At 34.9% G+C, this 27,830-nt stretch overlaps 7 protein-coding genes and 1 long non-coding RNA gene across 11 annotated transcripts; 5 read left to right on the top strand and 3 right to left on the bottom strand.

Annotated features, from left to right (window-relative positions):
• Positions 1-2,870: 2,870 nt before the first annotated feature.
• On the top strand, positions 2,871-3,869 carry LOC106355371 (S-protein homolog 4-like). The gene has a single exon (XM_013795338.2). The coding sequence runs from the start codon at positions 2,933-2,935 to the stop codon at positions 3,401-3,403; it is 471 nt and encodes a 156-aa protein (XP_013650792.1). The 5' UTR covers positions 2,871-2,932; the 3' UTR covers positions 3,404-3,869.
• A 1,793-nt stretch (positions 3,870-5,662) lies between these two features.
• Positions 5,663-10,543, bottom strand: LOC106358506 (omega-amidase, chloroplastic). Of its 4 annotated transcripts, XM_048751914.1 has the most exons (11): positions 10,262-10,543; positions 10,071-10,187; positions 9,779-10,003; positions 9,449-9,542; positions 9,125-9,199; positions 8,934-9,012; positions 8,832-8,847; positions 8,676-8,756; positions 8,520-8,602; positions 8,334-8,432; positions 5,663-8,298 (listed from the first exon to the last, which is right to left on the bottom strand). In XM_048751914.1, the coding sequence occupies exons 1-10, from the start codon at positions 10,514-10,516 to the stop codon at positions 8,354-8,356; spliced, it is 1,104 nt and encodes a 367-aa protein (XP_048607871.1). In that variant the 5' UTR covers positions 10,517-10,543; the 3' UTR covers positions 5,663-8,298; positions 8,334-8,353. The 4 variants fall into 4 exon arrangements, with proteins under 4 accessions (XP_048607871.1, XP_048607870.1, XP_013653773.1 ...); XM_048751913.1 differs by having other exon boundaries at positions 8,676-8,847; XM_013798319.3 differs by having other exon boundaries at positions 5,663-8,432.
• On the bottom strand, positions 5,796-6,779 carry LOC106356554 (protein BIG GRAIN 1-like D). Its single transcript, XM_013796292.3, has one exon. It carries the CDS (start codon positions 6,777-6,779, stop codon positions 5,796-5,798), a length of 984 nt encoding a protein of 327 aa, XP_013651746.2.
• Positions 10,544-10,926: 383 nt separating the features above from the next.
• Positions 10,927-11,705, top strand: LOC106355372 (17.6 kDa class II heat shock protein-like). The gene has a single exon (XM_013795339.3). The coding sequence runs from the start codon at positions 11,096-11,098 to the stop codon at positions 11,558-11,560; it is 465 nt and encodes a 154-aa protein (XP_013650793.2). The 5' UTR covers positions 10,927-11,095; the 3' UTR covers positions 11,561-11,705.
• Positions 11,706-14,001: 2,296 nt separating this feature from the next.
• LOC106358507 (protein ALP1-like) lies at positions 14,002-15,800 on the top strand. Its single transcript, XM_013798320.3, has one exon. The coding sequence runs from the start codon at positions 14,106-14,108 to the stop codon at positions 15,603-15,605; it is 1,500 nt and encodes a 499-aa protein (XP_013653774.2). The 5' UTR covers positions 14,002-14,105; the 3' UTR covers positions 15,606-15,800.
• A 2,659-nt stretch (positions 15,801-18,459) lies between these two features.
• LOC106356555 (extensin) lies at positions 18,460-19,203 on the top strand. Its single transcript, XM_013796293.3, has one exon. It carries the CDS (start codon positions 18,495-18,497, stop codon positions 19,101-19,103), a length of 609 nt encoding a protein of 202 aa, XP_013651747.2. The 5' UTR covers positions 18,460-18,494; the 3' UTR covers positions 19,104-19,203.
• A 427-nt stretch (positions 19,204-19,630) lies between these two features.
• Positions 19,631-23,284, top strand: LOC106358508 (conserved oligomeric Golgi complex subunit 8). Its single transcript, XM_013798321.3, has 12 exons — positions 19,631-19,890; positions 19,971-20,123; positions 20,510-20,658; positions 20,780-20,857; positions 20,943-21,036; positions 21,133-21,207; positions 21,332-21,628; positions 21,716-21,783; positions 22,023-22,077; positions 22,186-22,324; positions 22,479-22,663; positions 22,809-23,284. Exons 1-12 carry the CDS (start codon positions 19,765-19,767, stop codon positions 23,097-23,099), a joined length of 1,710 nt encoding a protein of 569 aa, XP_013653775.1. The 5' UTR covers positions 19,631-19,764; the 3' UTR covers positions 23,100-23,284.
• A 2,749-nt stretch (positions 23,285-26,033) lies between these two features.
• On the bottom strand, positions 26,034-27,492 carry LOC111204011. The gene is made up of 2 exons (XR_002656429.2): positions 26,549-27,492; positions 26,034-26,210 (listed from the first exon to the last, which is right to left on the bottom strand). It is a non-coding gene; the product is annotated as an uncharacterized LOC111204011 (long non-coding RNA).
• Positions 27,493-27,830: the final 338 nt, after the last annotated feature.

The raw sequence follows: 27,830 nt of genomic DNA, 5'->3' as shown, positions 1-27,830 counted from the left end.
CCCCCCCCCCTTCTATTGTTCCGTTATTTATGGACGGATATCGTTTACGCAAAGTTTCATTTTAGTGATAAATCCCTCCAACTAAAGATTTTTCGAAGAAAATCCCCTCAACTTGTTATCTTGTAATTTAACCCCTCAAGTTCTAATATGTTAGATTTTGTTACCTCGGTCTATTGTTATGTTATTTATGAATAGATACTGTTTACACACAAACGCAAAGTATCATTTAAACCTTAAAAAAACATGTTTTCTTTTTTAAACGTGTTTAGTCGAGTTGATTTTTATTTTTGTTCTAGTTTGGTTATGAAAATTTAATTTGTAAAACATAAAATAAATCATCGTTTGACACTATATCATTAATTTTTTGTATTTAAATGTGAAACCAAACATAAAGATGTAATTTTATTATTTTAAATTATTATCTTTGAACCTAATATAAATATTATAAGTTGTAGGAGTGGCACTTCGGTTATTTTATAGATTCGGTTTGGTTTGGTTAATTCGTTTCTAGAAAAAAAATTTCAACCAAAGTAAACCATAATTAGTTTAGTTTGGTTTGAATCGTTTTCGTTTCGGTTCGTTCGATTTGATACGGTTCTGTTTGGGTTTTTCTTGCCCATCCCTAATAAAAACAGAGCATTGAAAAAGACCATAAATAAAGAGCAGATAACACTAATTTTTGTCTAAATTAGCATTGTCTTTATCATTGTTCTGTTTTATGGTCTTTTTCAATGTTTTATGGTCTTTTATGGTCTTTGTATTGCTATTTTAAAATACCTAACTTTGGATTTGGGATTTTGAGATTCACTGTCTGCTATATTTCATTTAATAAAGAAAACATGTTGTATAGTTTAAATGAAACTCTACGTTTGTGTGTAAACGGTATACGTTTATAAATAATGGAAAAATAGATGGAGGTAACAAAATCTAACATAATAGAACTTGAGAGGTTAAATTACAAAATAACAAGTTAAGGGGATTTTCTATGAAAAAAATTTAATTGGGAGGATTTATCACTAAAATGAAACTATGCGTTTGTGTGTAAACGATATACGTCCATAAATAACAGAACAATAGATGGAAGAAGGTAACAAAATCTAACGGAATATAATTTGAGGGGTTAAATTAGAAGATAATAAGTTGGAGGGATTTTTTACGAAAAAATCTTTAGTTGAGGAGATTTATCACTAAAAACCCTTCAAAAAAACGTATTCAACAAGTTGACCAAAAAACGTATTCAATCAATTATATTTTGGAAGCGAAATCTAATGTTGTCATGCATGTACATGCTAATCTCTTTGATATATGTTATAATTGGAACGGCGATCAGAAAGAATAGGTTTTCTTATTATTATTATTATTTTCTTGTGATGCAAAGAAAGTTTTTAGAAATAAACGGAACACATTGAACCAAAGTTTAAAGTTAGATTGAAATCCATATTGCAAACCTTGCGTAAATATAAGACTAATCCAGCTTTGAATGGACAATGCGTAAATATTGATTTTCATTTTTCAACCATAAACCATTAATAGTATTACTTTGTTTCAGTAAATGTATTCAAAACTCACAAATATGTATAAGGATTATTAATGCACATCATAATTCTTCTCAAAATTCTAACAGTTAGCATACATAAACAATCATTTGTTTCATCTATCTATATTAAAAAAAAGAGAAGTACAAAATAGAGATACCCCTTAATTTTACCATTTATTTATATTAGAATGCCATTGAGATATTTATTGAACTTAAATAATTTAAGTATACTTGTCTTTTCCTAATGTATTTTCCTAATTTAAATAATAGATTTCCTTAATCAAATCTTAACCAAAATATTTCCTAATATATTTCATATTAACATATTAAATATCTTTAATATTTGTTAGTAATAAATAATAAAATAAAAAATTACACATCATAATCAATTTATATAACATATAAATAAAATATAAAATAGTTTATTCATATAATATTGGGTTTTTTATAAGATACATTGTGATATAATAGACATTTAAAATCACAAAATATAATTATTCAAAGTAATAAATAAAATTGTTATGTTTTAAAATTTTATATTAACAATTATGTAATTCATTTTAATTTGAAACTATATATATATATATATTATACCATTAGTACAAAGAAAAAAATTTAAGTGAAAGCAAATATTTATACGGTCACGGGTCAAGCTCTAGAAATAAACAACAATATCGCAAAATTATTTTTCTTTAACAAATTTATTTTAATAGAAATTATAGTTCCAAATATGTTTATTTATTTTATGTATTTATAAATTTATTTTCTTTGATGTTAAGGGATGCTAAGATTTTGGAATTGGAAAAAATTATGACTCACCTCTATATTATTTTAACTAGGATAAAATTTATATCAGAATGTTTTATTAAACTTTTAATTTTAATTTATTTATAACTGGAAAGATTAATTTTTAATATAAATTTATGTTTAAATATTACAAATAAATCATTTAATATAAAAAAAAAAACTAAAAACATAAAATAAATATCCGTCCGGTCGGGCGGGTCAAGATCTAGTTAAATGTATTCTAAACGCACAAATATGTTAATGCACATCATAATTCTTCTCAAAACTCTAATATTTAACATACATAATATTATTAAAATAAATTATGCATACAAAGTAAAAGTACAAGTACAAAATTTATAATTATATTCAATAAATTTTTGGTCAAAAAAAAAAATTTATACACTTTGAAAACCCTGTTCAAAATCTAATAAACCGTGAATATTCCTTTGATTCAATACAATGTTTTTTTGTAACACAATACAATGTATTCAACCAATTCTAAATTGGAACAGAATCAATGTCCTCATGTACATCTCATCGAAGAGTTGTTATATATATCAATGCAAAAGAAACAAAGATCATTCACAACATTCAATTCTTAAAGAAATGGCAAATATCCAAAGAACACAAGTTCTTGTGGTAATGATAATATCTCTACTCATCCAAATATCTCTCTTACAAGCTGAAACCATTGCTTCAGATGTTCATCCAAATATCTCTACTCTCAAATCAATAGTGAGGATAACAAATCGCCTCGGTGATGGTTCGATATTAAACCTCCACTGTAAGTCCCCAGACGACAATCTCGGTCTCAAAATACTAGCTCCGAATAAGTCTTGGTCATTTACGTTTAGACCAAATATTTGGGGGACGACAGTATTTTACTGTCATTTCACATGGCCTCGAGGACACTCAACACACTTTTATATATACGATGATATCAGAGATGGTGTTCATAGGGGTATTCCTTGTATCTACTGTTTCTGGGATATAAGCAAAGATGGGCCATGCAGGTTCAACGAAGTAACTGATGCTTTTGATATATGTTATTATTGGAACGGCGATCCAAAACAATAGTTTTGTCTTATTATTATTATTCGTGTGCTTTTTTAACTTTTTATTTTCTTGTGTTGCGCGATTTTTTTAATAAAGAATGAATGTTTCATAATCGTTTGGGAAAGGTACAAGGAAACAAAATATAAGATACGAAATATATCAATTAATTAAATATAATCATTTATTTCATTTAGATCATTTCAACTTGGATTTACGTTTATGAGTAATTATGAAGAAAAACATGTATGGCAGTGTGTTAAACATTAATAGGAAATGAAATTGGCCAGCGAATTGTTTGTGTAATCAATATTCAAAAAAAAAAAAATCGTTAGATGATAATTAGATGCTTTGTAAAAGATTATCTTCTATTCGAACACCTAAATGATGTCTAGACCAATATATTTCAAAATCACAGTAGAATATTGGTTTCACTTATAAATGATTTAGCGCCTACCTAAACGAATATTAGATGTCATCTTAATCAATTTTTATAATGTATGTAATCAAATAAATTAAGTCTTTCTAAATTTAAAGAAATACATTTTTAGAATATATTGTGAATTGAAAATTCGGACATCTACCATAAAATATTTTACTTTGATTTGGATAGTTTTACCTTAAATTAATATTAGAATTACCAGAATCGCTGATACAGCACTGTAATTTGGAAGCCTTGTCAAGAATCCGTTCATCTCTGGGCCATGCAAAATCTCAACAGTGTTATGATGAGCCCACTGGCAACACAGAACCATGCATGTATTTGAGGCGAAGAATATTTAATATGAGGAAGCAAAACACAAGTAAATCTGCGACATGCATGTTTGGAGTGTGGATAGTGAAGCTGCAACCGTGCGTGTGATATATATTTATTTATGTAAATTAGCTTTTGTTGTTGAGAGAAGTAATGAGGAAGGTTGTAATCGAAACTTTTAAAGATGATCAAAGTGAAAAAAGGAGAAGTAAAGCAAAAGCTCTCGACTTTCTCTGTTCCAATTGAAGCATCAGTACTTCACGTTCATCAATCGTTACAACACTTTCACTTTATTTTAAAATTACACTTTCTTTCTTCATTTTTTTGCAAATTTATTAAACTTTAATATGTCCATTCACGATAGCAGCTTAAATCACCCTTTGCTTCTCATTTGGATATCGAATTTCTTGACTTTTTTTTTTCTTTTTATACATAACAAACACTTTCACATATCATCGATTCTATGTTTTATGAATTGACACGCTTTATGTATCTTAAATATATGCGTGTGTTACTTTAGTATACATGATTATTTATAGTTGGAGAGTTGAAGTTGAAGTTTATATTCAAACTATATAGAAAGTCTCCCAGGTAACTAAAATAACTATACAGTTTTTACTACATAGTACGTGAGATTTTTTAAATACTGACTTAATTAATTCATTTCCAACTACTCCAGCGATGATCTCGGTTTCACGCGTTTGATCTAAGGGAAAAAAAGATCATCATAATAGATTTTCATAATGGCTTAAACTTAAAATCACCTAAAAGTGTTTGCATTGATGAAAATTTGGATTTAAAGCATGTGATAGATAGTTTACAAAAAAAAAGCATGTGATAGATACATAGGAAAAGAGTAAGTTGGTAGCTTTGAGATCATCAACCACTAACAATTACTAGTATCATAATATCCTCCACAAATCATTTATATGTGCACGTAACGGATCATTTTCGTTAATGTCACTGGACCGCGATAGAATTTTAGGGACCATAACAATTTATTTTTAAAAATATATTTTTCTATCAATTTGAGATTATATATATATATATATATATATATATATATATATTGATTCTTAAATATATTTTAGCCATTTGTTGCTAAAATTTGACTCTTAAATATTTGAAGATTCAAAACTAATGTTTCATTTGATTGTGGTCAGGACCGGACTTGAAACTCAAAATTCTCTACTTTTACAATGGCCATTTGTTTCAATACATACATGTAAAAGTTGAGATGTTTTTGATCTCAATAAGAGTGTTCCATCATACCCGATCTTTGGCTTATGAACAGAACAAAGGCATATTGAACTACTGTACATCTAAACCTAACCATTATGTCAGGTAGAAAACTAGAAATAGTTGAAGCTTTTTTTTTGGTCTAAATGTGAAGGGAAATAGTTAATTTTTTAATATTATATATTTATCTTTTTTAAAAGGGCATATTACATACTGTATTATCTTACCTTAAATAGTCAACAGAACAGTAAAAAAGGTAAAATGAAGTTATAAGAAATATGATCCGATTATAGTTTCACAAGCACAAAATTTATAACACAACATATAGTTACAAAAACCAAACACAGATGTGGAGAAACAATCACCATGATACAAAAACTTTAAAATAAAACCGAAAAACCTAAAGAAAAAGTAACAAAAGCTTCACAATATCAAACCAGCAAAAGTGGTTTCATACACAGGAAGTTCATCTTGGTACAGATTATGATGATGAGTTCCAACTAAATCCAGCTCAAACAAATCCGAGCTCGAATCACTTCCAACATCATCATCTTCATCTTCATAATCCTCGAGATCATTATTATTCTTGACCAAACTGTTTTCATGTTTCTTGTGGTAATCTCTCAAAAACTCTCTCGCAATCTCCTCCACTGATCTCCTCACTCCATCTTCCACATTCTTCTTCACCGACTTTCTAACATAGCCGCTGCTGAGATAGTCTTCTTCTTCAATCTCAGGGACGATCACATTGACCGGAGAGAATCTAACGCTTGGCTTGGTACTGTCGGATGATTTCTCGGAGCGTTTGTTCAAACAAGACCTGGAGAAGGAAGAAGCTGAAGAACACGTCGTAGATGGATAGTAATAATCAGTTGGTTTTCTAGAGAATGCAGTCTCTTCGTAGCTCGTATTCCTCGGATATCTCTTAACCGCCGTTGATTGTTTGCTGAACAAGGCATTGATGAAGTTAACGATTCGTACTCCAGGTGAAGATGGAGTTTTGAGCTTCTTTTGATTACTTGAGGCGTAATCGTAGTCGTGAAACACTCGGGTTGCTCTGTTTTGGTGAAACAGAGCTTTGTCCTCTGTTTTACTCTGTTTTGTCTTCGATGGGCCGAAACATAACGGCCTTGAAGAAGTTATCTTCTTAGTACCATGACTTGGTTCGGTATCGGAAGATGAGAAAATACTTGAGTTGGAATCAGAGGAAGAGGATGCAGAGCCAAAGAACCGATCTTGGTGGAGTTTCCGGTCAGGAACTGATCTGGTTACGCTGATGCTCTGTTTCTTAACAGAGCCGACAAAAGGTTGAGTCTTTTTGGTTTTGGGATCGATGGAATTGTAGATTTCATCGAGGAGAGTGGAGGAGAATGACGGGTTTCTGGACTGTGCTTCGGATCTATGCATGATTTGTTCTGAAGGAGAAGACAAAAGAAGAAAGAGATAACGTCTTAACTGTTTTGGTGTTTTTCTTCTTCTTTGTCGGATGTTATAGAGGAAGACGACGAATGAGAGAGAACACGGAGAGGACTTATATATAACTGGCGATCTCGGCGCGTGTTCTTCACGTATACTTAACCAGATGGACCACGCTAGTGCGGTGTTCATTTAGCAAGCTCTTAATGATTTAATTAAACGATCATGTGCGTGTTTAACTTTAAGCATAGGACTCTCTACTACACCCACATTGCTCATTGGTTGGAGTTGTCTAGACAAGGACAGGTTAAGGAACTGTACCTGTTTTGCGTCTTTTTCAGTTCTCTCACATGCTTCCTTCCTTTCTTGTTCCTTGGCTGTTCCTCGTTTCATCAACACTTGTGTCTTTCTTTTGTTGTTAAAAACACTTGTATGTCTTCTTGTTTCCATCCTATATTTTTGTCACACTTCGGTCTATGTTCTTTTCATTTTATATGATCAAGTTTGCTAGACAATGTTATATAGTTTACTACAGTGACATAGATAATTGATAAATGTATCAATGTCATTGTTGTGGCATTATCCACATTAAAATATGGTAGGTGAATGCTGTTGAAAAAGTATGAATGCTCAATTTGCAAAATAAAAGTAACCTTGCAATCTAATTTTCAATGGAAATGAATCTTAGTTAGGATGGATACAACTGTTTTTTTTTTGTCAGCTAATGGATACAACTGTTAAGTTTTAGGGATGTGTGAGACACACAGTGTGAGAAACATACTATTAAAAGGAAAGATAATGGCACGGGGGAGTCAGAGAATGAGTTGCTCAGGGAGAGACAATAAGAACTGACACAAAAAAGAAAAAGAAAGATTCATTCATTCATTCACGCGGTGAACCTCTCTGAACTGGTGTCTGTGTGGGGCTCCCACACGTGACCTGCCACGTGAACCATTGTTGTTGTTCTCCCCATATGGGACCCCTCGCACGTGTGGGCCTCCTCACCCCATGCGTACGGCATTTGTTCTTTCACGGACGGGTTATAGAGGAATGGACCACTCTACTCTATAGGTTTGGGCCGTGTCTCCTCCAAAGACGAAACCACACTGTGAATGTTCTATAAGCTCCCTCGCTATAACTACATTCTATCGTCCCGTCATTTTATCATTCAACCATCAGTTCACGGATCATCTAAAATTCAAAGTATGTACAGTCTGACAAAGTCTTATGTAATATCGTTTTCATGTCTCTTTTTTTATGCAATTCGGTAGGAATGAATGAATTATCATATACGACGATATGGTGGTCACAATATGCATTTAAAGTTTATGAACAGTCAACATAAGCTTAGATCAATAGTCGACATGACAAGTGGGGTGGAGATGATAATAACTTTGAGAACAAGTCATTTATTTCGATTAATTTAAACACAAGCATCAAGTTTTTATTTATTTCATCTCTACAAAGTTGCAGAGAAATAACCTCTAAGAAGTTGCACGTAACCAAGAAACTCACAATCTAAAGACAACATCTCAAGATGTACGTACACACACTCTCTGCTGCATTCATTTAGAGTTCAGGCGCTGCACGTCTACGAGCTGGTAAAGATCTCCCCTCCGCTGTTTATTCAGTGGAAGACTTGTCCTAACATAATCATAACCGAGATTCAATTAGCGGATAAACCAAAAAAAAAAAATCAAGAAAGTTAGCGGTACTCTTCTTGTGGAGTACCTTCGTTGTTCAAGAATAGAGTGATCAATCTCTGCTATGATGATTGCTTCCTCATGCTCAGTCGTCGCTAGAACTTCTCCAAACTGTCAGATGTTTACGAGTTTAGTGAAGCTTCATTACCAAACAACCAGCATGGAAAAGGGTTAGTATGCTTACAGGCCCAATGAGTGTAGAGTGTCCCCAAGCAGTGTAGCCAGCTCCTGAATCTCTGGCAGGTGAGCATGTCGCCACATATAACTGGATACACAGCATATGTAGTTCTATCAAATGCTCCAATAATTTAAAACTCCCAGAGAGAGCAGAAGAAAGTACCTGATTATCCGTAGCCCTGAAATGAAACAAAACAGATCGAGTCAGCCTTGTGAAACTACACCCAAGCAAGTTTTCATAAAGTAGGAGACTGTGAAAACGTACCTTGCTCTTTGTAGTAGTTCCCAATGGAGAGGTCCAGTTGTCATGTTAAATGCTCCTGGATAGCACAGCAAATGAGCCCCTGAAAGTAATAGAACAAGCATGTAGTAGATGATGATGATGATGAGGTTCTTTAATGGGAGTCGAGAAAAAAGACCATTTGGATAAAGCATATAATATATAAGAGAGTTCACCTCTTGCAGCATATATCATAGCTAGCTCCTGGAATCGGATGTCATAGCAGATGCCTATTCCAATACGCCCCACATCTGCAACAATCAACAAAACCAGTACTCTCAGGCGCTGCAATGCACTGGAGATTTTTACTATAAACTAGAAAGTGAGAGGTGATGGGAACAAGTTCTTCTTTATATGAAAAAGAATAATTTCACCATTATTGAGCCAAGAGTACCCCAAATTTTATTGTCAATTATTTTTTAGATGCTAGAATAATAAGTTTATAAAAGATACATCATGATTGTTTATGACAAAGAGATTTGGCAGAACCAGAATGAAACCTGTGTCAACGATTGTTGGTGTCTCTCCGGCAGTGAGAGTCTTTGATTCCATGAAAGTGATCTTCCCGGGAATGTCTATATCAAATAAATGTATCTGTCGGCACAAGTACAAATAAAATCAAGAACAAGATGTTCTGAGAACTGATAATATAAACATGCTCGCTCAAGACTCCATGAGGAATAAGTCGGTTCAGAACATAAATAAACTAACACATTATTCTTATTACTGATTATGTATTAATGAATTGATATTTTAGGAGTGAGCTTTAGCATCCTTTTAACAGAGATTATATTGCCTAAACAAGGAAGTTTTGAGATGAAAGTTCTAACCTTTCGATGCTTAGCTTTGAGCTCACCATCAGAACCAAAGACACAGCAAGTGTTATACAAACGATCCCCGACTCTTTCGGGGATAGAGCCACCAATGATAGTGATCTTGAGACGTTTAGAAACTTCGGAAAGCATTGCGGTTGAAGGAGAAGCATCACCACCTGCATCAATCTCTTCCGCGTAAACCGGGAAACTATCATTTGAATACGGACTGTTCCAAATCTCCTGAAAACAAAACTCGTTTGAGAAGAAGAAGAGATCACTAAAAGCTTTCTACTTTCTCTTAACTTACGGGCAAGAGAACAAGCTTAGCTCCCTTGGAAGCAGCTTCTTCAATAGCGTTTTTGGCGTGAGAGATGTTTCTTGATTTGTCAGCCGTCACAGATAGCTGACACAATCCGATGTTGAACTACAATTCCATAATTTATCAATCAGATCACGAATTTAATCGAAAACTAGAAGAAATTTTAAAAAGGAGCTAACTTTGGTCAACGGAGGAGCTGGGAGGGGAAGAGCAGAGGGAACTCTGGCTTGTTCAGGTTTGAAAGAGGATGCCATGGAGGAGGAGGAGGAGGAGGAGGAGATGGATCTTAAACCTGATGTTGACGACGATGGGAGTTTCACGATCGATCTTCGTGATGGTTTAGGGAGACAAACGGATTCGAGACGAGAAAGAGGATTAGGTTTTAAAAGATTCTTCGAATGGAAGAAGAGTGACGATGAAACTGCTGACTTCATTTTGCGTTTTCACTTTAGTTTATGATGATTCAGACAGATGACAAAAAGCAAACTAATGTTGTGTTACAAATGTACGGTTCCGGTTCGACCGTTTTTTTTTTATCATTACTTAACCCGTTCAATTAGAAACACGCAGTGCGGTTTAAAATGAGTTTACAAGATTAATACCTGAAAAATCGTTTTAATTATCCCAAATTGTGCAAAATTTATTGGAATTTGTTAGGTTTTTCCAACTATGGTTCGTTCAATGATTCGAAAGTTGTACCAAACCGGATAAATTGAATTTTTCAATTTTGAGTAAACGATGGGCCTTAGTAGGCCTGATTTAAAAGCCCACATAGCTAGAGATGGCCCACGTTTGTTTAAAACGTGTTACAATTTCAGAGAACGATCAAGACGCTTCTGGAACTTCAAACTGAAAATTATCAGACCGAACTGTTCACTCTGTCTACATCTCTCTAGAAAAATCTCTGCACTCCCTATTTAAATGACATGAATCTCAAACAATCTCCATCAACGAAAACAAAAAGCAAGAATCAAAGTCAAGTCATCAAGAAAGCAAAACAAGAAGTTTGAACAATGGAATTTGTAAGGTTTCCGATAGTCTCAATCCTCGAAGACATGCTAGAAGTTCCCGAAGAGCACAACGAGAAGAGCCGCAACAATCCTTCAAGAGCTTACATGCGGGACGCAAAGGCAATGGCGGCTACACCAGCTGACGTGATCGAGCACCCTAGCTCATATGTTTTCGTGGTGGACATGCCTGGAATCAAAGGAGAGGATATCAAGGTTCAGGTGGAGAACGAGAATGTGCTTGTGGTGAGCGGGGAGAGGCAGAGAGAGAACAAGGAGAACGAGGGTGTGAAGTATGTGAGGATGGAGAGGAGAATGGGGAAGTTCATGAGGAAGTTTCAGTTGCCTGAGAATGCTGACTTGGAGAAGATCTCTGCTGTTTGTCATGATGGTGTACTGAAGGTGACAGTTCAGAAGCTTCCTCCTCCTGAGCCTAAGAAGCCAAAGACTATTCAGGTCCAAGTTGGTTAAGTTTCCGTATTTCCATTCTGTTCATGGCAATGTTTGTTTCATGATAATGTTTTGTCTGATTTGCGGGTTGAGTGTGATCGGAATGTAAGAGCCTGAGTGTTGTGGTTTATGATTAAATAAAAGTTGTTTCTCCGTTTTAAAATTATTTTTCTTGTTGGAGGTCACAGTGAAATCCAGACGACTATTTAGCCCCTTAGATAAATCATAAATCTAACCAGTTTGTTAATCTTCTAAGACTTTTCTTACAATTCTACATGGCAAGTCTGTGAGGCTGTGAGTTGGATGATCATCTATTCATCTGCATGTAGGCATTAGATGTCGTGTCACATGTCTTGCTTTTTTTTGCATTTTTAAAGATCCGATGCAGATATTTTTATTGTTTATCATCTACCTAAAAAAACTTTCTAATTACGAGTCTGATGTAGAGAATAGCAGGTATATTTCAAATGCATGTAGTGCTCATAGCGACGCATCAGGATATAGAACAAGTTGATGGCTAAAACCACTGAAGAAAATTAGTTTAGAATTTCTCTTTTGTTTCTCGAATCACATGATAAGGGCAAACTAACAAGAACTACTTATGTTCGAATTTCGAAACATTGAGTTATTTAAATAAAATGCATGGTCAATTGCGTTATTGTTTTATTTAGATTAGAAAACATGTGTGATTCATGATTAAAAACAATGATGTGTGATTTCTGATTAAACAAACATGTGAAGGGAAGAGGCCACTATGTAAGATGCATGAATAAACAACTAAAAACTAGGAGATTGGCCTCATGACTAGTGCCTTCATTTGGGAACTGAAGTAAACACAAAAAGGAAAAAGAAACAAAAGCGTGGGACCAAAAGTCTGCATCGGCCACCTAATGTGTCCGATACTTCCTTTACGTGTTCACACTCTTTCCTCTCATACCTTTGAGATCTTAATAAACATTATTCGGTTCCTTCGTAAGATATGTGTGTTCACACCTACTCCACGAGTGTAATATGATGTAAACACAAACTATCTCAGTTTATAAATAACGTAAAAGATATTAGTATGTAAAAATTAAAAAAAAATTGCGAATGTTCGATTCCTTCACGAGATATGTGTGTTCACATCTACTCCACAAGTGTATAACAAACAAAGTAATATGATGTAAAGACAAACTATTTCAATTCATAAATAAGGTAGAAGATATTAGTATGTAAGAATATAAAAATTGTGACTACCATTTAAAAATGTTAGTTCACATTGTCAAGTAGCCGAACGTAACCAAGCGCTCGTAGCTTGGTGGTAAAGGAGGTGGAGGTACAGCTGTACTGTCCGCCACCCGGGTTCGAGCCTTGGCCACAACGGATTTAATATCCTTTCCGTTGGGGCACTAGACTCCTTTCGGGGAATAGTTGGGAATGTGGCTGTCCAGATACCAGAGTTATTAAAAAAAAAAAAAGTAGCAAAACATATTTAATTCATAACTATAGCTACCTTTTATAGTTAGTCTATATGTTAAATAGCACATACATAACTTGGTGGTTCATGTGGTGTATAAAAACACACACACAAATATTCACTAAATTATTTTTATCACCACTATTCACAAAATCATTCTTCAAACATATCAGTTATTTTTAAGATTAATTTCCAAAATTAGTGCTTTTATATTCGTCACTTTAGAAATTTCACCCAGAGCCTACTGTGATTAATGTTTAATTTGTCATTTTACATTTAAATTTTATAAATTGCCAAAATAATTATTGAGTTTGACAAAAAATTCAATAGGAAATTGATGTCTAGAGTCCTTCATCAGGCATGCTACACTAGTGTTAAAAAGAATAGAGTAAAAACGTGGTCAATAATTCTCTTTGAATAGCACGAAGCACGCAAATCTAGTTGAAAAGTATTTTATTGGCTCGATCATGATCAAAGTAGCTTGCTTCCCAATTTAGCCAACTTAAAGAAACGTATTCACATACTAGTTTGCTTCCAAATTCGAATCACCCAAAAGAGTATTTCGAATGGTGAGTTCTCTTATAGTATTTCATCATTAAAAAATAATGTAAAAGAAGAAACTGAGAATCCGTATCTCAAATAAGCAATTGTGAGAAACTTCACAGATCACATGTGTGTTGGTTCAATAACTTCTACTATTTTTTAAATGATTTAGAAATTTTTGTTCAAAACTAACTTGTAACCGAATCTGATTAATCAGATATTTACGGATTGATTAATAATATATATTTATAAAAAATACTTCTACTATTTAAAATTTAATTTTGTAATTGTTCTAGTAAAGTAGAAAAAACTGGTCCTGCATTTTATGTATAAATTAAATTAAAGCCTAAACAAGAATAAAACGAGTACTAGAAAATAAAAATAATTAAAATAAATACTGGAAAAGACAAGTAAAGTCAACTTGCGTGTTCACACTCGTACCACATGGTTCTGTCTCACCTCAAAATCCGTCGAGATTTTCTATTTATGAACCAAAAGGAAAGATATCTTCTCCTCCAATCCAAAGCAGATACCTTTTCTCGAAGCAACCTCACTAAAACGTGATCAATGAAAGCCGCCGTTTTCCGCAACGAAGCCGGAGACGAGGAGGAGGAGGAGGAAGAAGAAGAATCAGTCTGTAATGTCTTCGACGGCGATGTAGAAACGACGCCGGCCCACGACACGAAAAACAACCTCAAGGGCTTCTTCACTTCATTGCTCTTGATGGAGGAGCACGAGAAGCAGGACCAGGAAGCTCGCAGCGCCGCTTCCCGCCGCGAATTGTCCGAACTCCAGTCTAATTACCGGAAAAGAGCAAGAACCATGTCGGAATACTACTCCGATCTCAACGCTCACTACGAGGAAAACGGAGACATCAAAACAAAGAAGCCACGCGCCTCACGCGCTTCACGCGCCGTCGCTTGTGTCTCTGCCGCTGCGACAGAGTGTTCTGAGATGGAGAGCAGCGAGATAACCGGATCCGGTTCAATCGGTACGGGTCAGCAGAGGCGGTTATGGGTTAAGGACCGAAGCAGAGCGTGGTGGGAAGAATGTAACCGTTCAGACTACCCGGAAGAAGACTTCAAAAAAGCGTTTCGAATGTCCAAATCCACGTTTGAGCTAATCTGCGATGAGCTGAACGCAGCGGTCGCGAAAGAAGACACCGCGTTACGAAACGCGATTCCCGTGAGGCAGCGAGTCGCGGTCTGCATATGGAGGTTAGCCACCGGAGAGCCGCTACGTCTAGTCTCGAAGAAGTTCGGTTTAGGTATCTCGACTTGTCACAAGCTTGTTCTCGAGGTATGTAAAGCGATTAAAGATGTTTTGATGCCTAAGTATCTTCAGTGGCCTGATGATGAGTCTTTGAGAAGCATTAGAGAGACGTACGAGGCCATGTCTGGTATTCCGAACGTTGTTGGATCTATGTACACTACTCATGTTCCGATCATAGCTCCTAAGATTAGTGTAGCTGCTTATTTTAATAAGAGACATACCGAGAGGAACCAGAAGACTTCGTATTCGATCACTATCCAAGCCGTTGTGAACCCGAGGGGTGTTTTTACCGACTTGTGTATCGGATGGCCCGGGTCGATGTCTGATGATAAGGTGTTGGAGAAGTCGTTGTTGTATCAAAGAGCTAACAACGGAGGTCTTTTGAAAGGGTTATGGGTCGCTGGTGGGGTTGGTCACCCGTTGTTAGACTGGGTGTTGGTTCCGTACACGCAGCAGAACTTGACGTGGACGCAGCACGCGTTTAACGAGAAGATGAGTGAGGTGCAGAGAGTGGCTAAAGAAGCGTTTGGGAGGTTGAAAGGAAGGTGGGCGTGTCTGCAGAAGCGGACTGAAGTGAAGCTTCAGGATTTGCCTACGGTTTTGGGAGCGTGCTGTGTGCTTCACAATATATGTGAGATGAGAGGGGAGAAGATGGAGAGGGAGCTGATGGTTGAAGTGGTTGATGATGAGGTTTTGCCTGAAAACGCATTGAGATCGGTTAATGCAATGAAGGCAAGAGATGCTATCTCACATAATCTATTGCATCATGGACTCGCTGGTACTTCTTTCTTATGAAAAGAGGATTGTGGAAATGTTATTTTGGTGTCTCCTCTATAAGATATAAGGCTTAACTCACTTTGATTCTTTTGTTTATGGATATTGTATTGTACCTTTAGATCACATATGGTATATGAAGCAGGTAGAACATACAAAATATACACACTATATAAGCAAGAATGGGTAATAGCTGAATGAGATATTACTATGGTAGTGTGAAATGTGAGATGAACCACCAAGGTGTTTTTTTTTTTTGCCTTTTGTGTTATATTGATTCAAATAACGACATGCTTTGATGCTACTTCAGTTTGACCGGTTTAGATAGTTTTGGTAAATACACACACAACGTAAAAAGTTTGAAAATATAAAATACTAGGAGGTATGTGCATATGTTACTGAAACTAATGCATTTTGACAAAACTACAGAGCAAGTGTAATTGCTTATAAAGAAACCCTCTCACACAGTAATTACGATATCAGTTTTTTTAGACTTTTCTATTAGGACATTTCTAATGGTTAACTTCATTTTTTGCTTTGAAAATTTTCAAAAACTGAAATAACATATTTTCTAATGGTTTGTTTCATTCTTCAAAAAAAAAAATTCTAAATATATTCTATCACCACTTTAAGATTAATTATTAATAATACCTTATACTTTTATATTTATTAAATTAACCCAATTATTTTGTTTTATTAGTAATATGACACAATTACTATTTATTATAAGTTAAACACTATTAAATGATACAAGTAAATAAATAAAAAAGAAATATAAAATTTTATAAAGAAACACTTAATAGACATTTCTCTTTTGTAATTAACCAAAGCATTTCATAACAAAAAAAATAGCTTAAAATTCTTCCAAATCAAACATAAATTTTTTAGAAATTAACATTTTCATGTTTTTCGTTATTAGCATCTAATTTGATAAAAAATAATAATATAAACTTTGAAATTAATTAGGTGACATCGACAATTATAATTTATTTAAGTACAGACAACAACAAATTAAATTTAAAGATTAGTCTGTAAATAAAAAAGTTTATTTTCAAAAAATGAAAAATGAACAAATACTGTTCAATTCTTGAAAATTTGAAGAAATGAAGAAAAAATGAAGTATCAATAGAACAAGAAATAAATTAAAAAATGGAAAATGAAACACTGTTGGAAATCAAAGTTTTTATGAATCTTTGTGAATCAAACTAACACATCCTAAAACATGTAGCCAATGTTGAGATGATTGGACAGACATGAGAACATGTTCTACTTGCCAACGTTTTTGGTGTGTCAAAGTTAATCATTCTTGTGAACAAGATGGATACATTCATGTGGTCCAATGAGAGGTATGATGAAAGACAATAAACGATGGTACCGTTATTTCATCACCCCTCTGCATGCAGCCAAATCATACTCTCTCAAAGACAACAAAACCCTAACTAGTTTCCTCACCATTTTCGTAGACTGCAATAGTAGGCATCCTGCCTTTCAGAAAATTAATAACACAGATAAGTTTACATGACCATTCATTTTCCTTTTGATTAAAAGATAGAAAATAAACTTCATAAGAGATGTCCAGCTAAATGTGATAAAGCATGCCCAATTTAGAAGATACAAAATATACATACTATTGTCATTTTTGTAACCCAATTTCAATTTATCATATTGTATTGTACATTTAGATCACATATGCTATATGAAGCATGTATAAGATGCAAAATATACATACTATAAGCAAGATTGTGTAATAGCTGAATGAGATATCACTAAGGTAATGTGGAATGTAAGATGAACCACTAAGGTGTTTTTTTTTGCCTTTTGTGTTATAGTGATTCAAATAACAACATACTTTGATGCTACTTCAGTTGATCGGGTTAGATAATTTTGGTAGATATACACAACGTAAAAATTTGAAAGTATAAAATAGGAGGTATGGGCATATGTTATTGAAACTAATGTCTTTTGACAAAAACCATTGAGCATGTTTAATTGCTTATAAATAAACCCTTTCACATAGTAATTAAGGTATCAGTTTTCTAACTTTTCTTTCTTTTCTGTTAAAGGAGTTAATAAGATATCAGCTCTCTTATGCTTTTCTGTAAAGGAGTTTTAATATGACCAAAGGTACTATTAAATTTTTTAAACAATATGTTAAGTGATCAACTCTCGTGACATATCACGAATTAGCTCCTAATAATATCGTTGGTTGTATCGGGAACATAATGAATATATATTGTCATTGTATATTTGCAATTACCTCCAGACGTTAATTTGGGATCTAACATATGAAATCACCGAATTATGACTACATATATATCAACTTAACTTTGTTCTCAGAGTAAAGAGATAGAGAGTATAAAAATATAAGAAATAATGTATTAAAGTTGAAAGAATCAATCCAATGCCGATATCATAGAAATGAAATTGATCCAAAGCCAACTCTGAAAGCAAAGTATAAAAGAACAATGGCAGAACAAAAAAGGAAGTGGAGAGTGTGACACTTTTTGGTTCTAGAATTATTTCGCGTTAAATAGGTTGTTGAGTAAACATTGAGAAAGGAATATCATATTCTTAGCATATGGTTGTCATCTAAGCAGAAACATATTATCCCACATAATCAGTTTGATTTTTCAAGCACAATGTTTGTATGTAATAGTCAAAATAAACAAATTAATATTTGTATATGGGTTATCACCTATTATTTGTAAATTTGTAAAACTATTTCTAAATATTATGCTTATATATTTACCCTAAAAAAGAGTATGTGACGTAACTTAACATACATTGTCATTTTGAACTTTTTAATATTCTCTAATGTTTAACTTTCCAGCAAAACACAATTTATCAAGAAAGCATCTTTGTATCAAACCACCTAAGTGGTTTATATATGTTCAACCAACTAACTAAGCAATGAACATTTCACTCCAAAACCAATTTTACATCATCAAAATGGGTCTCATTATCATCACCCTGATGGTCATGATCATACAAGTTGCATCAACATCGTCCGACCAAATAGATGTCCTCACTCCTCTTTGCATCAGTGAATGCTCCACTTGTCCCACCATTTGCTCTCCTCCTCCCTCCAAACCGCCACCCTCCACGTCACCACCTCCGTCTCCCTCATTACCGTCATCCTCTCCCCCACTGCCGCCACCTCCGCCTCCCTCATTGCCGTTATCTTCTCCGCCACCAACACCACCACCGCCTCGCAAACGTTCTCCACAACCGGGTTCACCTCCACCGTTAATCACAGTCATCCAACCGCCACCACCAAGATTTTACTATTTTGAGTCCACACCGCCACCTCCACCGCTTTCTTCCAATGGAAAAGGTTCACCACCATCATCGCCATCGCCGCCTCCGTCCCCAAAGGGGCAGTCACAGGGGCAGCAGCCTCCTTACCCATATCCTTATTTCTATTTCTACACGGCATCAAATGCCACTTCTCTCCTTTCTTCCTCTTTCTTAATTTCTCTTTTTATATTTGGTCTCTCTATTTTGCTTAATAACGCTTAGTTAGTATAAAAGACTCTACTCTTTTGTAAGTTTGTAACATACTACTCAAATACTATTGTTCATTCATTTTTTGGTGTAATATAAGATTGCCTTTCCATCAGATGCTATGTCGATCATCAAAAGCAGACGCCAATAAAACAGAGCAGTATTTGAAATTAGGAATGTGAAAAACGAGCTACTCCAACGACCTAATCTAGCTGATTGTGTCCATGACCAAGTCGGACATGGGACATAGGCTATCGACTTTAAGTCTAGAACCATATTTCTCATTTATCTCTTACAAATGTACAGTGCCGGTAAAACATTTTCAATTTTTTTTTTAATGCCTTATGTTCAGTTCAAAATGTGACAAATCCATTTTTACGTCGATTACATATTTAAATCGACTTGTATAAAATTTTCATAAATATACGAGAGGGTACGAATGATGTGAAGAACAAAAAAATGTCACCGATTAAATTTTACTTTATTCAAAATAATTATTTTATTAATGTTCGTTTAATCCTTTGGTTAACGCGGTGAAAAACAAAGAACAAGAGTAAATAAATAAAATAAAAATTGAAAGAGCGATTGATTTCAGATCCAAACTGAGAAAAATCTTGAAATCTCCTCCTTCTGTGTTCATCCTGGGATCTGTACACATTCTTCTAGAACATTCTGAATGGCGACGGAGGTCGTGGAGATGTCTCCGCCGGAGGCGACGGCGAGCCTTCTCTCCCTCGCTTCCGCCTCTCAGCAACCGTACGTGTCCGAGCTCCTCTCCTTCACTCTCGATCGTCTCCACAAGGTCTCTCTCTTATATTCTCGTCTATTATCTTCTCCCTGTGCGAATGGATCTCTGATTATTAACGGTTACTGAATTTGAAGGAGCCGGAGCTGCTTCGAGTGGACGCGGAGCGGATTCAGAGGCAAATGCAAGAGGTTGCTGTTGGTAACTACCGCGCGTTTATCACCGCCGCTGATGCTTTGCTTGCGATCCGCCAGGAGGTATCCTCCATCGATAAGCATCTCGAGTCTCTGGTGAGTTAGACCTTCTCGTTCCATTTCGAATCGAGTTCTACTGATCCACTTTTGGTTATTATCTCTGCCTTGTTTTGAATTTGTTGTGGTTAATGTTGGATGAGTACTTACTAAGGATCGTTTTTGGAATCTAAATTCGAGTGAGGAAAATCGATTGGTATTAGTCAAGTTGCAGAACCATGTTGTATTAGGTCCTTTAGTGACTCAGCGTTGTGAGATTGATCTTGTTTGTGATGTAGTCTAGCAGAAAGCTAACTTTTCTTGAGGATAGGTGAATGAATCATTGGATTAGGAATATAGCATGAGCTTCCATCTGCATAGCATCCTTGGAGATGTTTTTTTTAAATTTCTCAGAATCTTTATGTGGGAAATTTGTACTTCTGCAGATTAATGAAGTCCCAAAACTGACGTCTGGTTGCACAGAGTTTATTGAGTCTGCTGAGAATATTCTGGTGAAGAGGAAGATGAACCAAGCTTTGCTGGCAAATCACAGCACTCTTCTTGACTTGCTTGAGATTCCTCAACTTATGGACACGTAAGATACTAGACCTCTAGCTAGTAAAATTTCTTCTCATGTCCTTTCATGAGAGAAGTGATTTTTATCCTGACATTAAGCAACTTCCAAGTGTTCTCAAATTGAAATGTGTTTTTATCAGATGCGTGAGAAATGGAAATTTTGATGAAGCTCTTGACCTGGAAGCATTTGTATCGAAACTTGCAACCATGCATCCCAAGTGAGTTTTTCTTTTGTTATCCAACTTTTTTTGGCTTCTTAAGGAAGCTTTAGATGTTAAGAATTCATCTTCTGTCATTGTCAAGATTGCCCGTTATCCAAGCACTTGCAGCTGAGGTTAGACAAACAACTCAGTCACTTCTCTCACAGCTTCTCCAGAAACTACGCTCCAATATACAGGTCTCATGTGAATATAGTTTGTTTCCGTTTCAGTGAACTATAGTTAGGTTTAGAAATCTAGGAGGCTCAATGTTTTGTTGTTGCTCTCTATTTCAGTTGCCAGAATGTCTCCGAATTATTGGCTACTTGCGCCGAATAGGAGTCTTTGGCGAGTATGAAATGCGGTTACAGGTGAATTGTGTTGACATAAGTTATAACCATCTGAATTCATCCTTCCATTACATTTGTATTCCTTTGTCTGTAGTATGCTGGAAGCTATGCCTACATTTCTGAATGACTCTTCTTGTTTGTGCAGTTCTTAAGATGCCGTGAGGCATGGCTCACTGGAATTCTTGAGGATCTTGACCAGAAAAATGCATATGAGTATTTAAAAGGCATGATAAACTGCCATAGGATGCACCTATTCGATGTGGTTAATCAATATCGAGCTATTTTTGCTGATGATACATCGGGGAGTGAAGAAAATTATGATGGTGGACTTCTGTTTAGCTGGGCCATGCATCAAATAACATCGCACCTGAAGACTCTGAAAGTCATGCTCCCAAAGATTACCGAAGGAGGATCTCTATCGAATATTCTGGATCAGTGCATGGTTGAGTTCTTTTGCATCTCATATTCTCCATTTCGAGTACTCTGTGCTACTTTGATTGACATATACCTTCTTCTCATGACAATACAGTACTGTGCTATGGGACTTGGTTGGGTTGGGCTAGACTTCCGTGGTCTGCTTCCTCCTCTTTTTGAAGAGTAAGTAACGATTCTTCTTATTATATAATATATATTCTTTGTTTCTTTTTTTTTTTTTTTGAATTGAATGTTAAATTGAATTCAAAAGAAAAACCTTTTTTACAAACTAGTGTCTTTTCTCTAAGATTTTCTATACAAAATTGTATAAAAATCAAAGCAACTTCTTTCTGTCTTTCTGTCTTAATCTTTACTTGTTTCTTTATAAGCTCATCTGTATTTAACTTACATACTTCCTACAGGGCGGTTCTGAACTTGTTTTCCAAGAACATGAACACAGCAGTTGAGAATTTCCAGGTGAGTAAACAAAAAACTTCATTTTTTTTTTCTCTAGCTCAACTCAGACACAAAACACCTACTCCTATCAATCACATGTTTATCAACTTCATGATGTTTTACTTTCAGTTGGTTTTGGATTCGCATCGATGGGTTCCGTTACCATCTGTTGGCTTCCCATCAACTGGTTTCAATGACGATAGCAAAGATGACGTCACACCTCCATCATACTTGATGGAGCACCCGCCTCTTGCAGTTTTCACAAACGGTGACAGTTATACAGTATCAGTTTCTAATATTATGGATGATGTAACCGTGTTAAGTGTTAGGATCATAACAGATGTTGGACATATAAATGTAAATCTTTTTGCATGTTTTTTTCCCAGTCTGATTGCAATTGATAATCCCGTCTATGTCGGCAGGTGTATCTGCTGCTTTGAACGAACTACGTCCGTGTGCCCCACTAAGTCTGAAGAATGTTATTGCTCATGAATTGATCAAAGGGCTTCAAGCGGGGTCTGACTCCTTACTTAGATACAACACAACTCGGATGCTTCGACTCAACGAATCCAATCTTTTCCTCTCACTTTGCCGAGCTTTTGTCGAGGTACAGTTTCACATCATATCTCATCTCAATCTTGTATCAATAAGTAACAAGTCATTAGCCACAGTTTACTTGTCTAACTTGAAGTAATCCAATCTCTGTCTAACTCAACATTGCCCTCTCTTTTTTTGGTTCGTTGTTGTTACAGGTGGTTTTTCCACATTGCGCCACATGCTTTGGCCGGTGTTATCCAGGTGGTGCCAGTATCGTTATGGATGCCAAGAGCGCGTACGAAGGTCTAAGTCGCATATTAGCCGCTTCTTCCTCTCCAGAACCATCCAACAAACTAGTAAAGACCATCAGCACCGACGCAACGAGTGCATCAGAGAATGGTGTCGCCTCCCAAGTCGAAGAAAAACAAGTCGAGAGTCCGAACAAAAAAGAAGAGGACAGTCACATTCCCTTGCAGATCCCTGAGACAACACCACACGAGTCTTGAAAGTTTTCTTAATTTTTTCTTATAACGGCATGAAAAAAATAAACAAGAGGGAAAATTAATCGAAGAACGACAATAAATTATTATCTATACTAGGTAGAAACCCGCTCTACGCCGCGAGATATTATAACACGAATTGATTTTGTTTATATAGTTCATGTTTAAAATGGAGCTAACTTCTACCAGAATTATCAATCTTTTCCGAATATGAAAATGGAAACAATACTGTTAGAATCATCAGGTTCAAAGCATATGACTTATCCCTGATTTACTAAACTTCTTTCCGGTCAAAATACAATCCGTTTTTAGCCCCTTCATCTACTGGCCTTAATATCATTTAGTATATAAGCTACATCTTCAAAAAACTCATATCATCAGTGTTTGTAAGGCACTTGGCAAAAGATTTATAGAGGCACTCCTTCTCCTATCTTCCTACCCTTGAAGTGAATCTTAGCTGAGATGTTTACGTTGAAACCATTAACATCTTTTCTCATCAAGCACACATAGTCATCACACAAATCCATTCCTAAACTAAGCATCAACCTGATTTCTGATATATTAGAATAAAGAGACATAATTCTTTTGCAACTTTGCATCACTTGATGTTCATCAGTTTTGGATAAGTCTATAAACATCAGTTTTAACAAACTCATTTCACATATAAAACAATAAAGAGAAAGTGGAGCTCAAAATGCAATTAGGTCTGGAGAAGAGAACTCTTGATGTCTTCATCAGCATCTTAATCCTCTTCGAAATCGAAGTCACATGCGTCACTGCATTTTTTCTCTGCAGATTCCAAAGAAAAACAAAGTTTCCTTCTCATGGACAATATGGGTTCCAACCACTTGTTGGAACGGTCTAACATAAACCTTAGCTTCTTGATAATATTTGTTATTTGCTCAAGCTTACCAAGTCCCCACGGAAAAAATAATAAGATATATTTTTTTTTTGGTAAACGTTTCTCTGAAATCGTGCATAATGAAATCTTCCGTAGAGTGTCGCCATCATCATCCCGACCCTCCTTGAAATCTAACAAAGCTTTAAATTAAGAATTTTACATTGATATATGAAAATAGTAATACACAATCAAGAGACTGGGAAGACACAGAGAGAAGACCTATAATGCTTTGTACCTCGATGAAAGCAGAGACATCTTCTTCTTTTGACGTTGAAGAAATTCAGAAGAAGATACGTTTTTGGCGATTTTACCGGCAGATTTAACCCAAGCTGAAGTTAAATGAGATTTCAAACCGATCAATGTATGGATTGTCTCAGGCAAATTCTGAACTGGTTTCAATCTTCTCCTCTCCGTTAAACGAAATCTTGATGTTTAGTAGAAACAGAGAAATTCTCAGGTTCATATTCTGATTTCACTAAGCTTTTTCCGAGAAGTGAGGAAATATAAGGAAGTGGTAAAATTGGTGTCAGAGCTTATTAATGGCAGAATCTGGAGATGTGCTTTTACTTTTAGAGGGCCAGAAACTTGAGGAAAGTGTTTTTTTTTTTTTTAGAAAAAGGGCTAAACTCGAGGAAAGTGTTACTTCATGATTATTAACATCCCACATCGTGTGGGTGTTGGTTCCTTGGGCAATATATATGACATGTGGCAATTCTCCACTCTTGAGCTAGCTTTTAGGTGTGAGTTATGTCCATCATTAATATCGTATCAGAGTCCATGGTGAAAGCCCAACATATGATTTCCCACATAAACAGTTTTCTACCTATGTAGTCTGTACAAGTGGCTTCCCACCCACATCTCGAGAGGAGCTATTAGAATCCCACATCGTGTGGGTGTTGGTTCCTTGGACAATATTTATGTGATGTGGCAATCCTCCACTCTTGAGGTAGCTTTTGGGTGTGAGTTAGGTCCATCACTAATGATAACCTAGAGGAGAGATATTTGTAGCTGGATACACTTGCTGAGACAGTAATACACAACTTTAGTTGTTTTATATTTTTCCGTTTCTCAGATTGAACCCTAGTTATCTTTAGCTTTGCCTCGTAGTTCCCCATTAAATTCGACTTATGATCAGGTGCAGCTTCAAGTTCGAACCCTACAAAAAAAGTATCGTAACTCAGTTCAATCTGTGATGGAATCGTCGATTTGGTGTCGGAGAAGAAGAATATTTCTGTTGGTACCCTCTTAGAAAAGATTTTCGATTCGGCGAAGAAGAATAAGATATCGACGAGAATACTCTTCCGGAGATAAAGTTTATGTGTATTATGATGTGGGCAAGTGAAATGTTCTCATTAGTCTTTCAAGTTTTTTCAGTTAATGACATGTCATTCTAATTTGAATCTAAAAAGCTGATGTGTAAGTCTCTGGAGAGAACCTTGCTTCACTATTGTGTTGATTGTATTTATATGCACTAGTTTTGAGACTTGGATCCAGATGTTTTTTTGTTTGTTTTAGTGTGTACTCTGATGTAAAATCGAAGAATAACATTGGAATATCGAATTCATTGGACGCAAATAATCAGCTTGATGAGGCATATGATACATCTAACTGCATAACACAAGTATTTCCCAACATTTTTTTCCTATCCAAAATGAAAATTAATCACCATGAAATAGTGTATATGGTTATAACATATTTATCTTAAAAATAAAGTTTTAACAGAACTGAAAATACAACTTTGTTGTTGAAAATCGAAGAGCAATTTTACAAGATGGAGAACTGAAATAGCTACAGTCTAGATCAACTTTGAGATGTGATGACAAGAGCTTACAGTTTTATTGAAGAGCTACAATATATACATGATCTTTTATATACATATTTAACTATTTATACGAAACATACTGGAAAACATTTGACTGCCCCTAATTATTATATAGATATCATTGCCATTATACAGGCTATAAACTATATCTCATATCTCCAACCACTTAGCTAATCAATCCAAATATTCTGTATTCTTATGTTTCAAATGTTCTGTATTTATGAGAAATGAAGTACAACTTTGATGCCGTTAATTTTTGCAACTCAGTCCGGATCGTTTGTTCCGGCATACAAGTTCTCAAACTTTCTGTAGTCCTATCTCTCTTTGTGTAATATTTGAGTGTATGCCCTAGTTGATTGGCCGCACCTAGTTATAAGCCTTAGTATAAGACCAACTGCATCATCATGAAACAAAATAATTGACACATAAATGAAAAAAATAGCTTAACAATTAAAACCAGAGTTGCAAACTATTATTTTTTGTTAATGAGAAATTTCGAGCTTCAAATTAGTCTTACCCAGTTGATGATAGTATAAGTACAAAACCTTAAAGATAATCAAACGAAATCGAGATCTTTTATCAGCTATGGTTTATCATGTTAGAGAGAGAAAGAGAGAGAAGAGGTGACAGAGAGAGAGTAAGCACACATAGCTTCAAGCATAAAACCCTAATTAAAAACGCATGCAAGAAAGCCACCATGTGTGCTCACTCTCTTCTGTCACGTCCTCTTACCTTTGATATACTATGCGCATGTGACTTGACTCATGAAAGTCATTAGCTTGTCCAAAACAAGCAATTCAACCGATAAATCTAGCTACTCTAATATGTTATATGTTTTATTAGGGAATTAAGGCAAGACTCTAGACCTTACATCTTTCTATCTTTGGATGTGGGAAGAAACTGAGACCTGCCGGGCCTTTTTATAGCCGAAGGAAGAGAGAGAACGGGATACATAACTCAAAATCTCTCTCATTAATTATTGATAAAGATTGTTCCATTTTATTACCACGTGAATTGTTATCTATCTATCAAGATGCCGACTTACTACTTGATTTTTCAAAGTCATCTTTTGCTTTTGGTAATCAAATAAAAATTCTGCCCCTTTAAAAAAGATTCACTATTTCACGCGTACATCTCATTAGCATATCGTATATATACAGTTATTTATTTATTATTTATACATATTACAATACTGAAATTAATTGTCAACATATAATCATAATACCACAAATATGCACACACCAAAAGAATACAAAAATGCTCTTGGTGGCAAGTTACTTACGGAATATCCCAAAATGAATAACAATGTTTAATGTGAAGAAGATAAACTAATAATTCACATTTATAACTAATGGTCCCATAACTTTGGAATAAAATTTGGATGGTTTGTCAAACAAAAAACGTTGGATGACGTTCGGCTCTCATATTAAAATAGATTAATTTGAGAATTTTAGTGCAAAGCATATAATATTTTTCGTTTTTATGCAATCCAATGGAATAAACAACTGGGCAGACCAATTACAAATCAACAGGGCCTCATCATGAAAAAAATCAACCACACCCAAATATTCAATACGGCGCTAAAGCATCTTAAACCATGCATGCTTTTCCAGAAACATTTTAAAACTGCAGGCATATTTTCTATTCAAAATAAAATTTCCTCCATCCAATTCGTCTTTGATTCCATCAAAATTAATATTAATATAGTTACAAGAATCTTCCATCGAAACATAAATTTCATATATAACCAAATAGTTTGTATAATTTTTATAAGATTTCTATGTTAATAATTTGATAATAAAATACATAAGATAATACTATATAATATAAATAATATACGTCATTTTATTGCTAATTAGTTTTAAGTTCAAATTTTCTTAATTTTCTTCTGCTAAGATTATTTTATTATTGTCATAGTTGTTTAATTATTTCTCTCTTTTTGTCTTGGCTATACTTTCTTATTTTACGTAAACAAAAATTGTTACCTCATTTTACCTTTTTCTGTATCTCAAAA

The sequence above is a fragment of the Brassica napus genome, chromosome C3 (assembly GCF_020379485.1).
Source record: "Brassica napus cultivar Da-Ae chromosome C3, Da-Ae, whole genome shotgun sequence".
In the NCBI taxonomy this organism is placed as follows: domain Eukaryota; kingdom Viridiplantae; phylum Streptophyta; class Magnoliopsida; order Brassicales; family Brassicaceae; genus Brassica; species Brassica napus.
The sequence above is the reverse complement of the archived record's forward strand: the minus strand, read 5'-3'. Positions and strand labels throughout refer to the sequence as shown.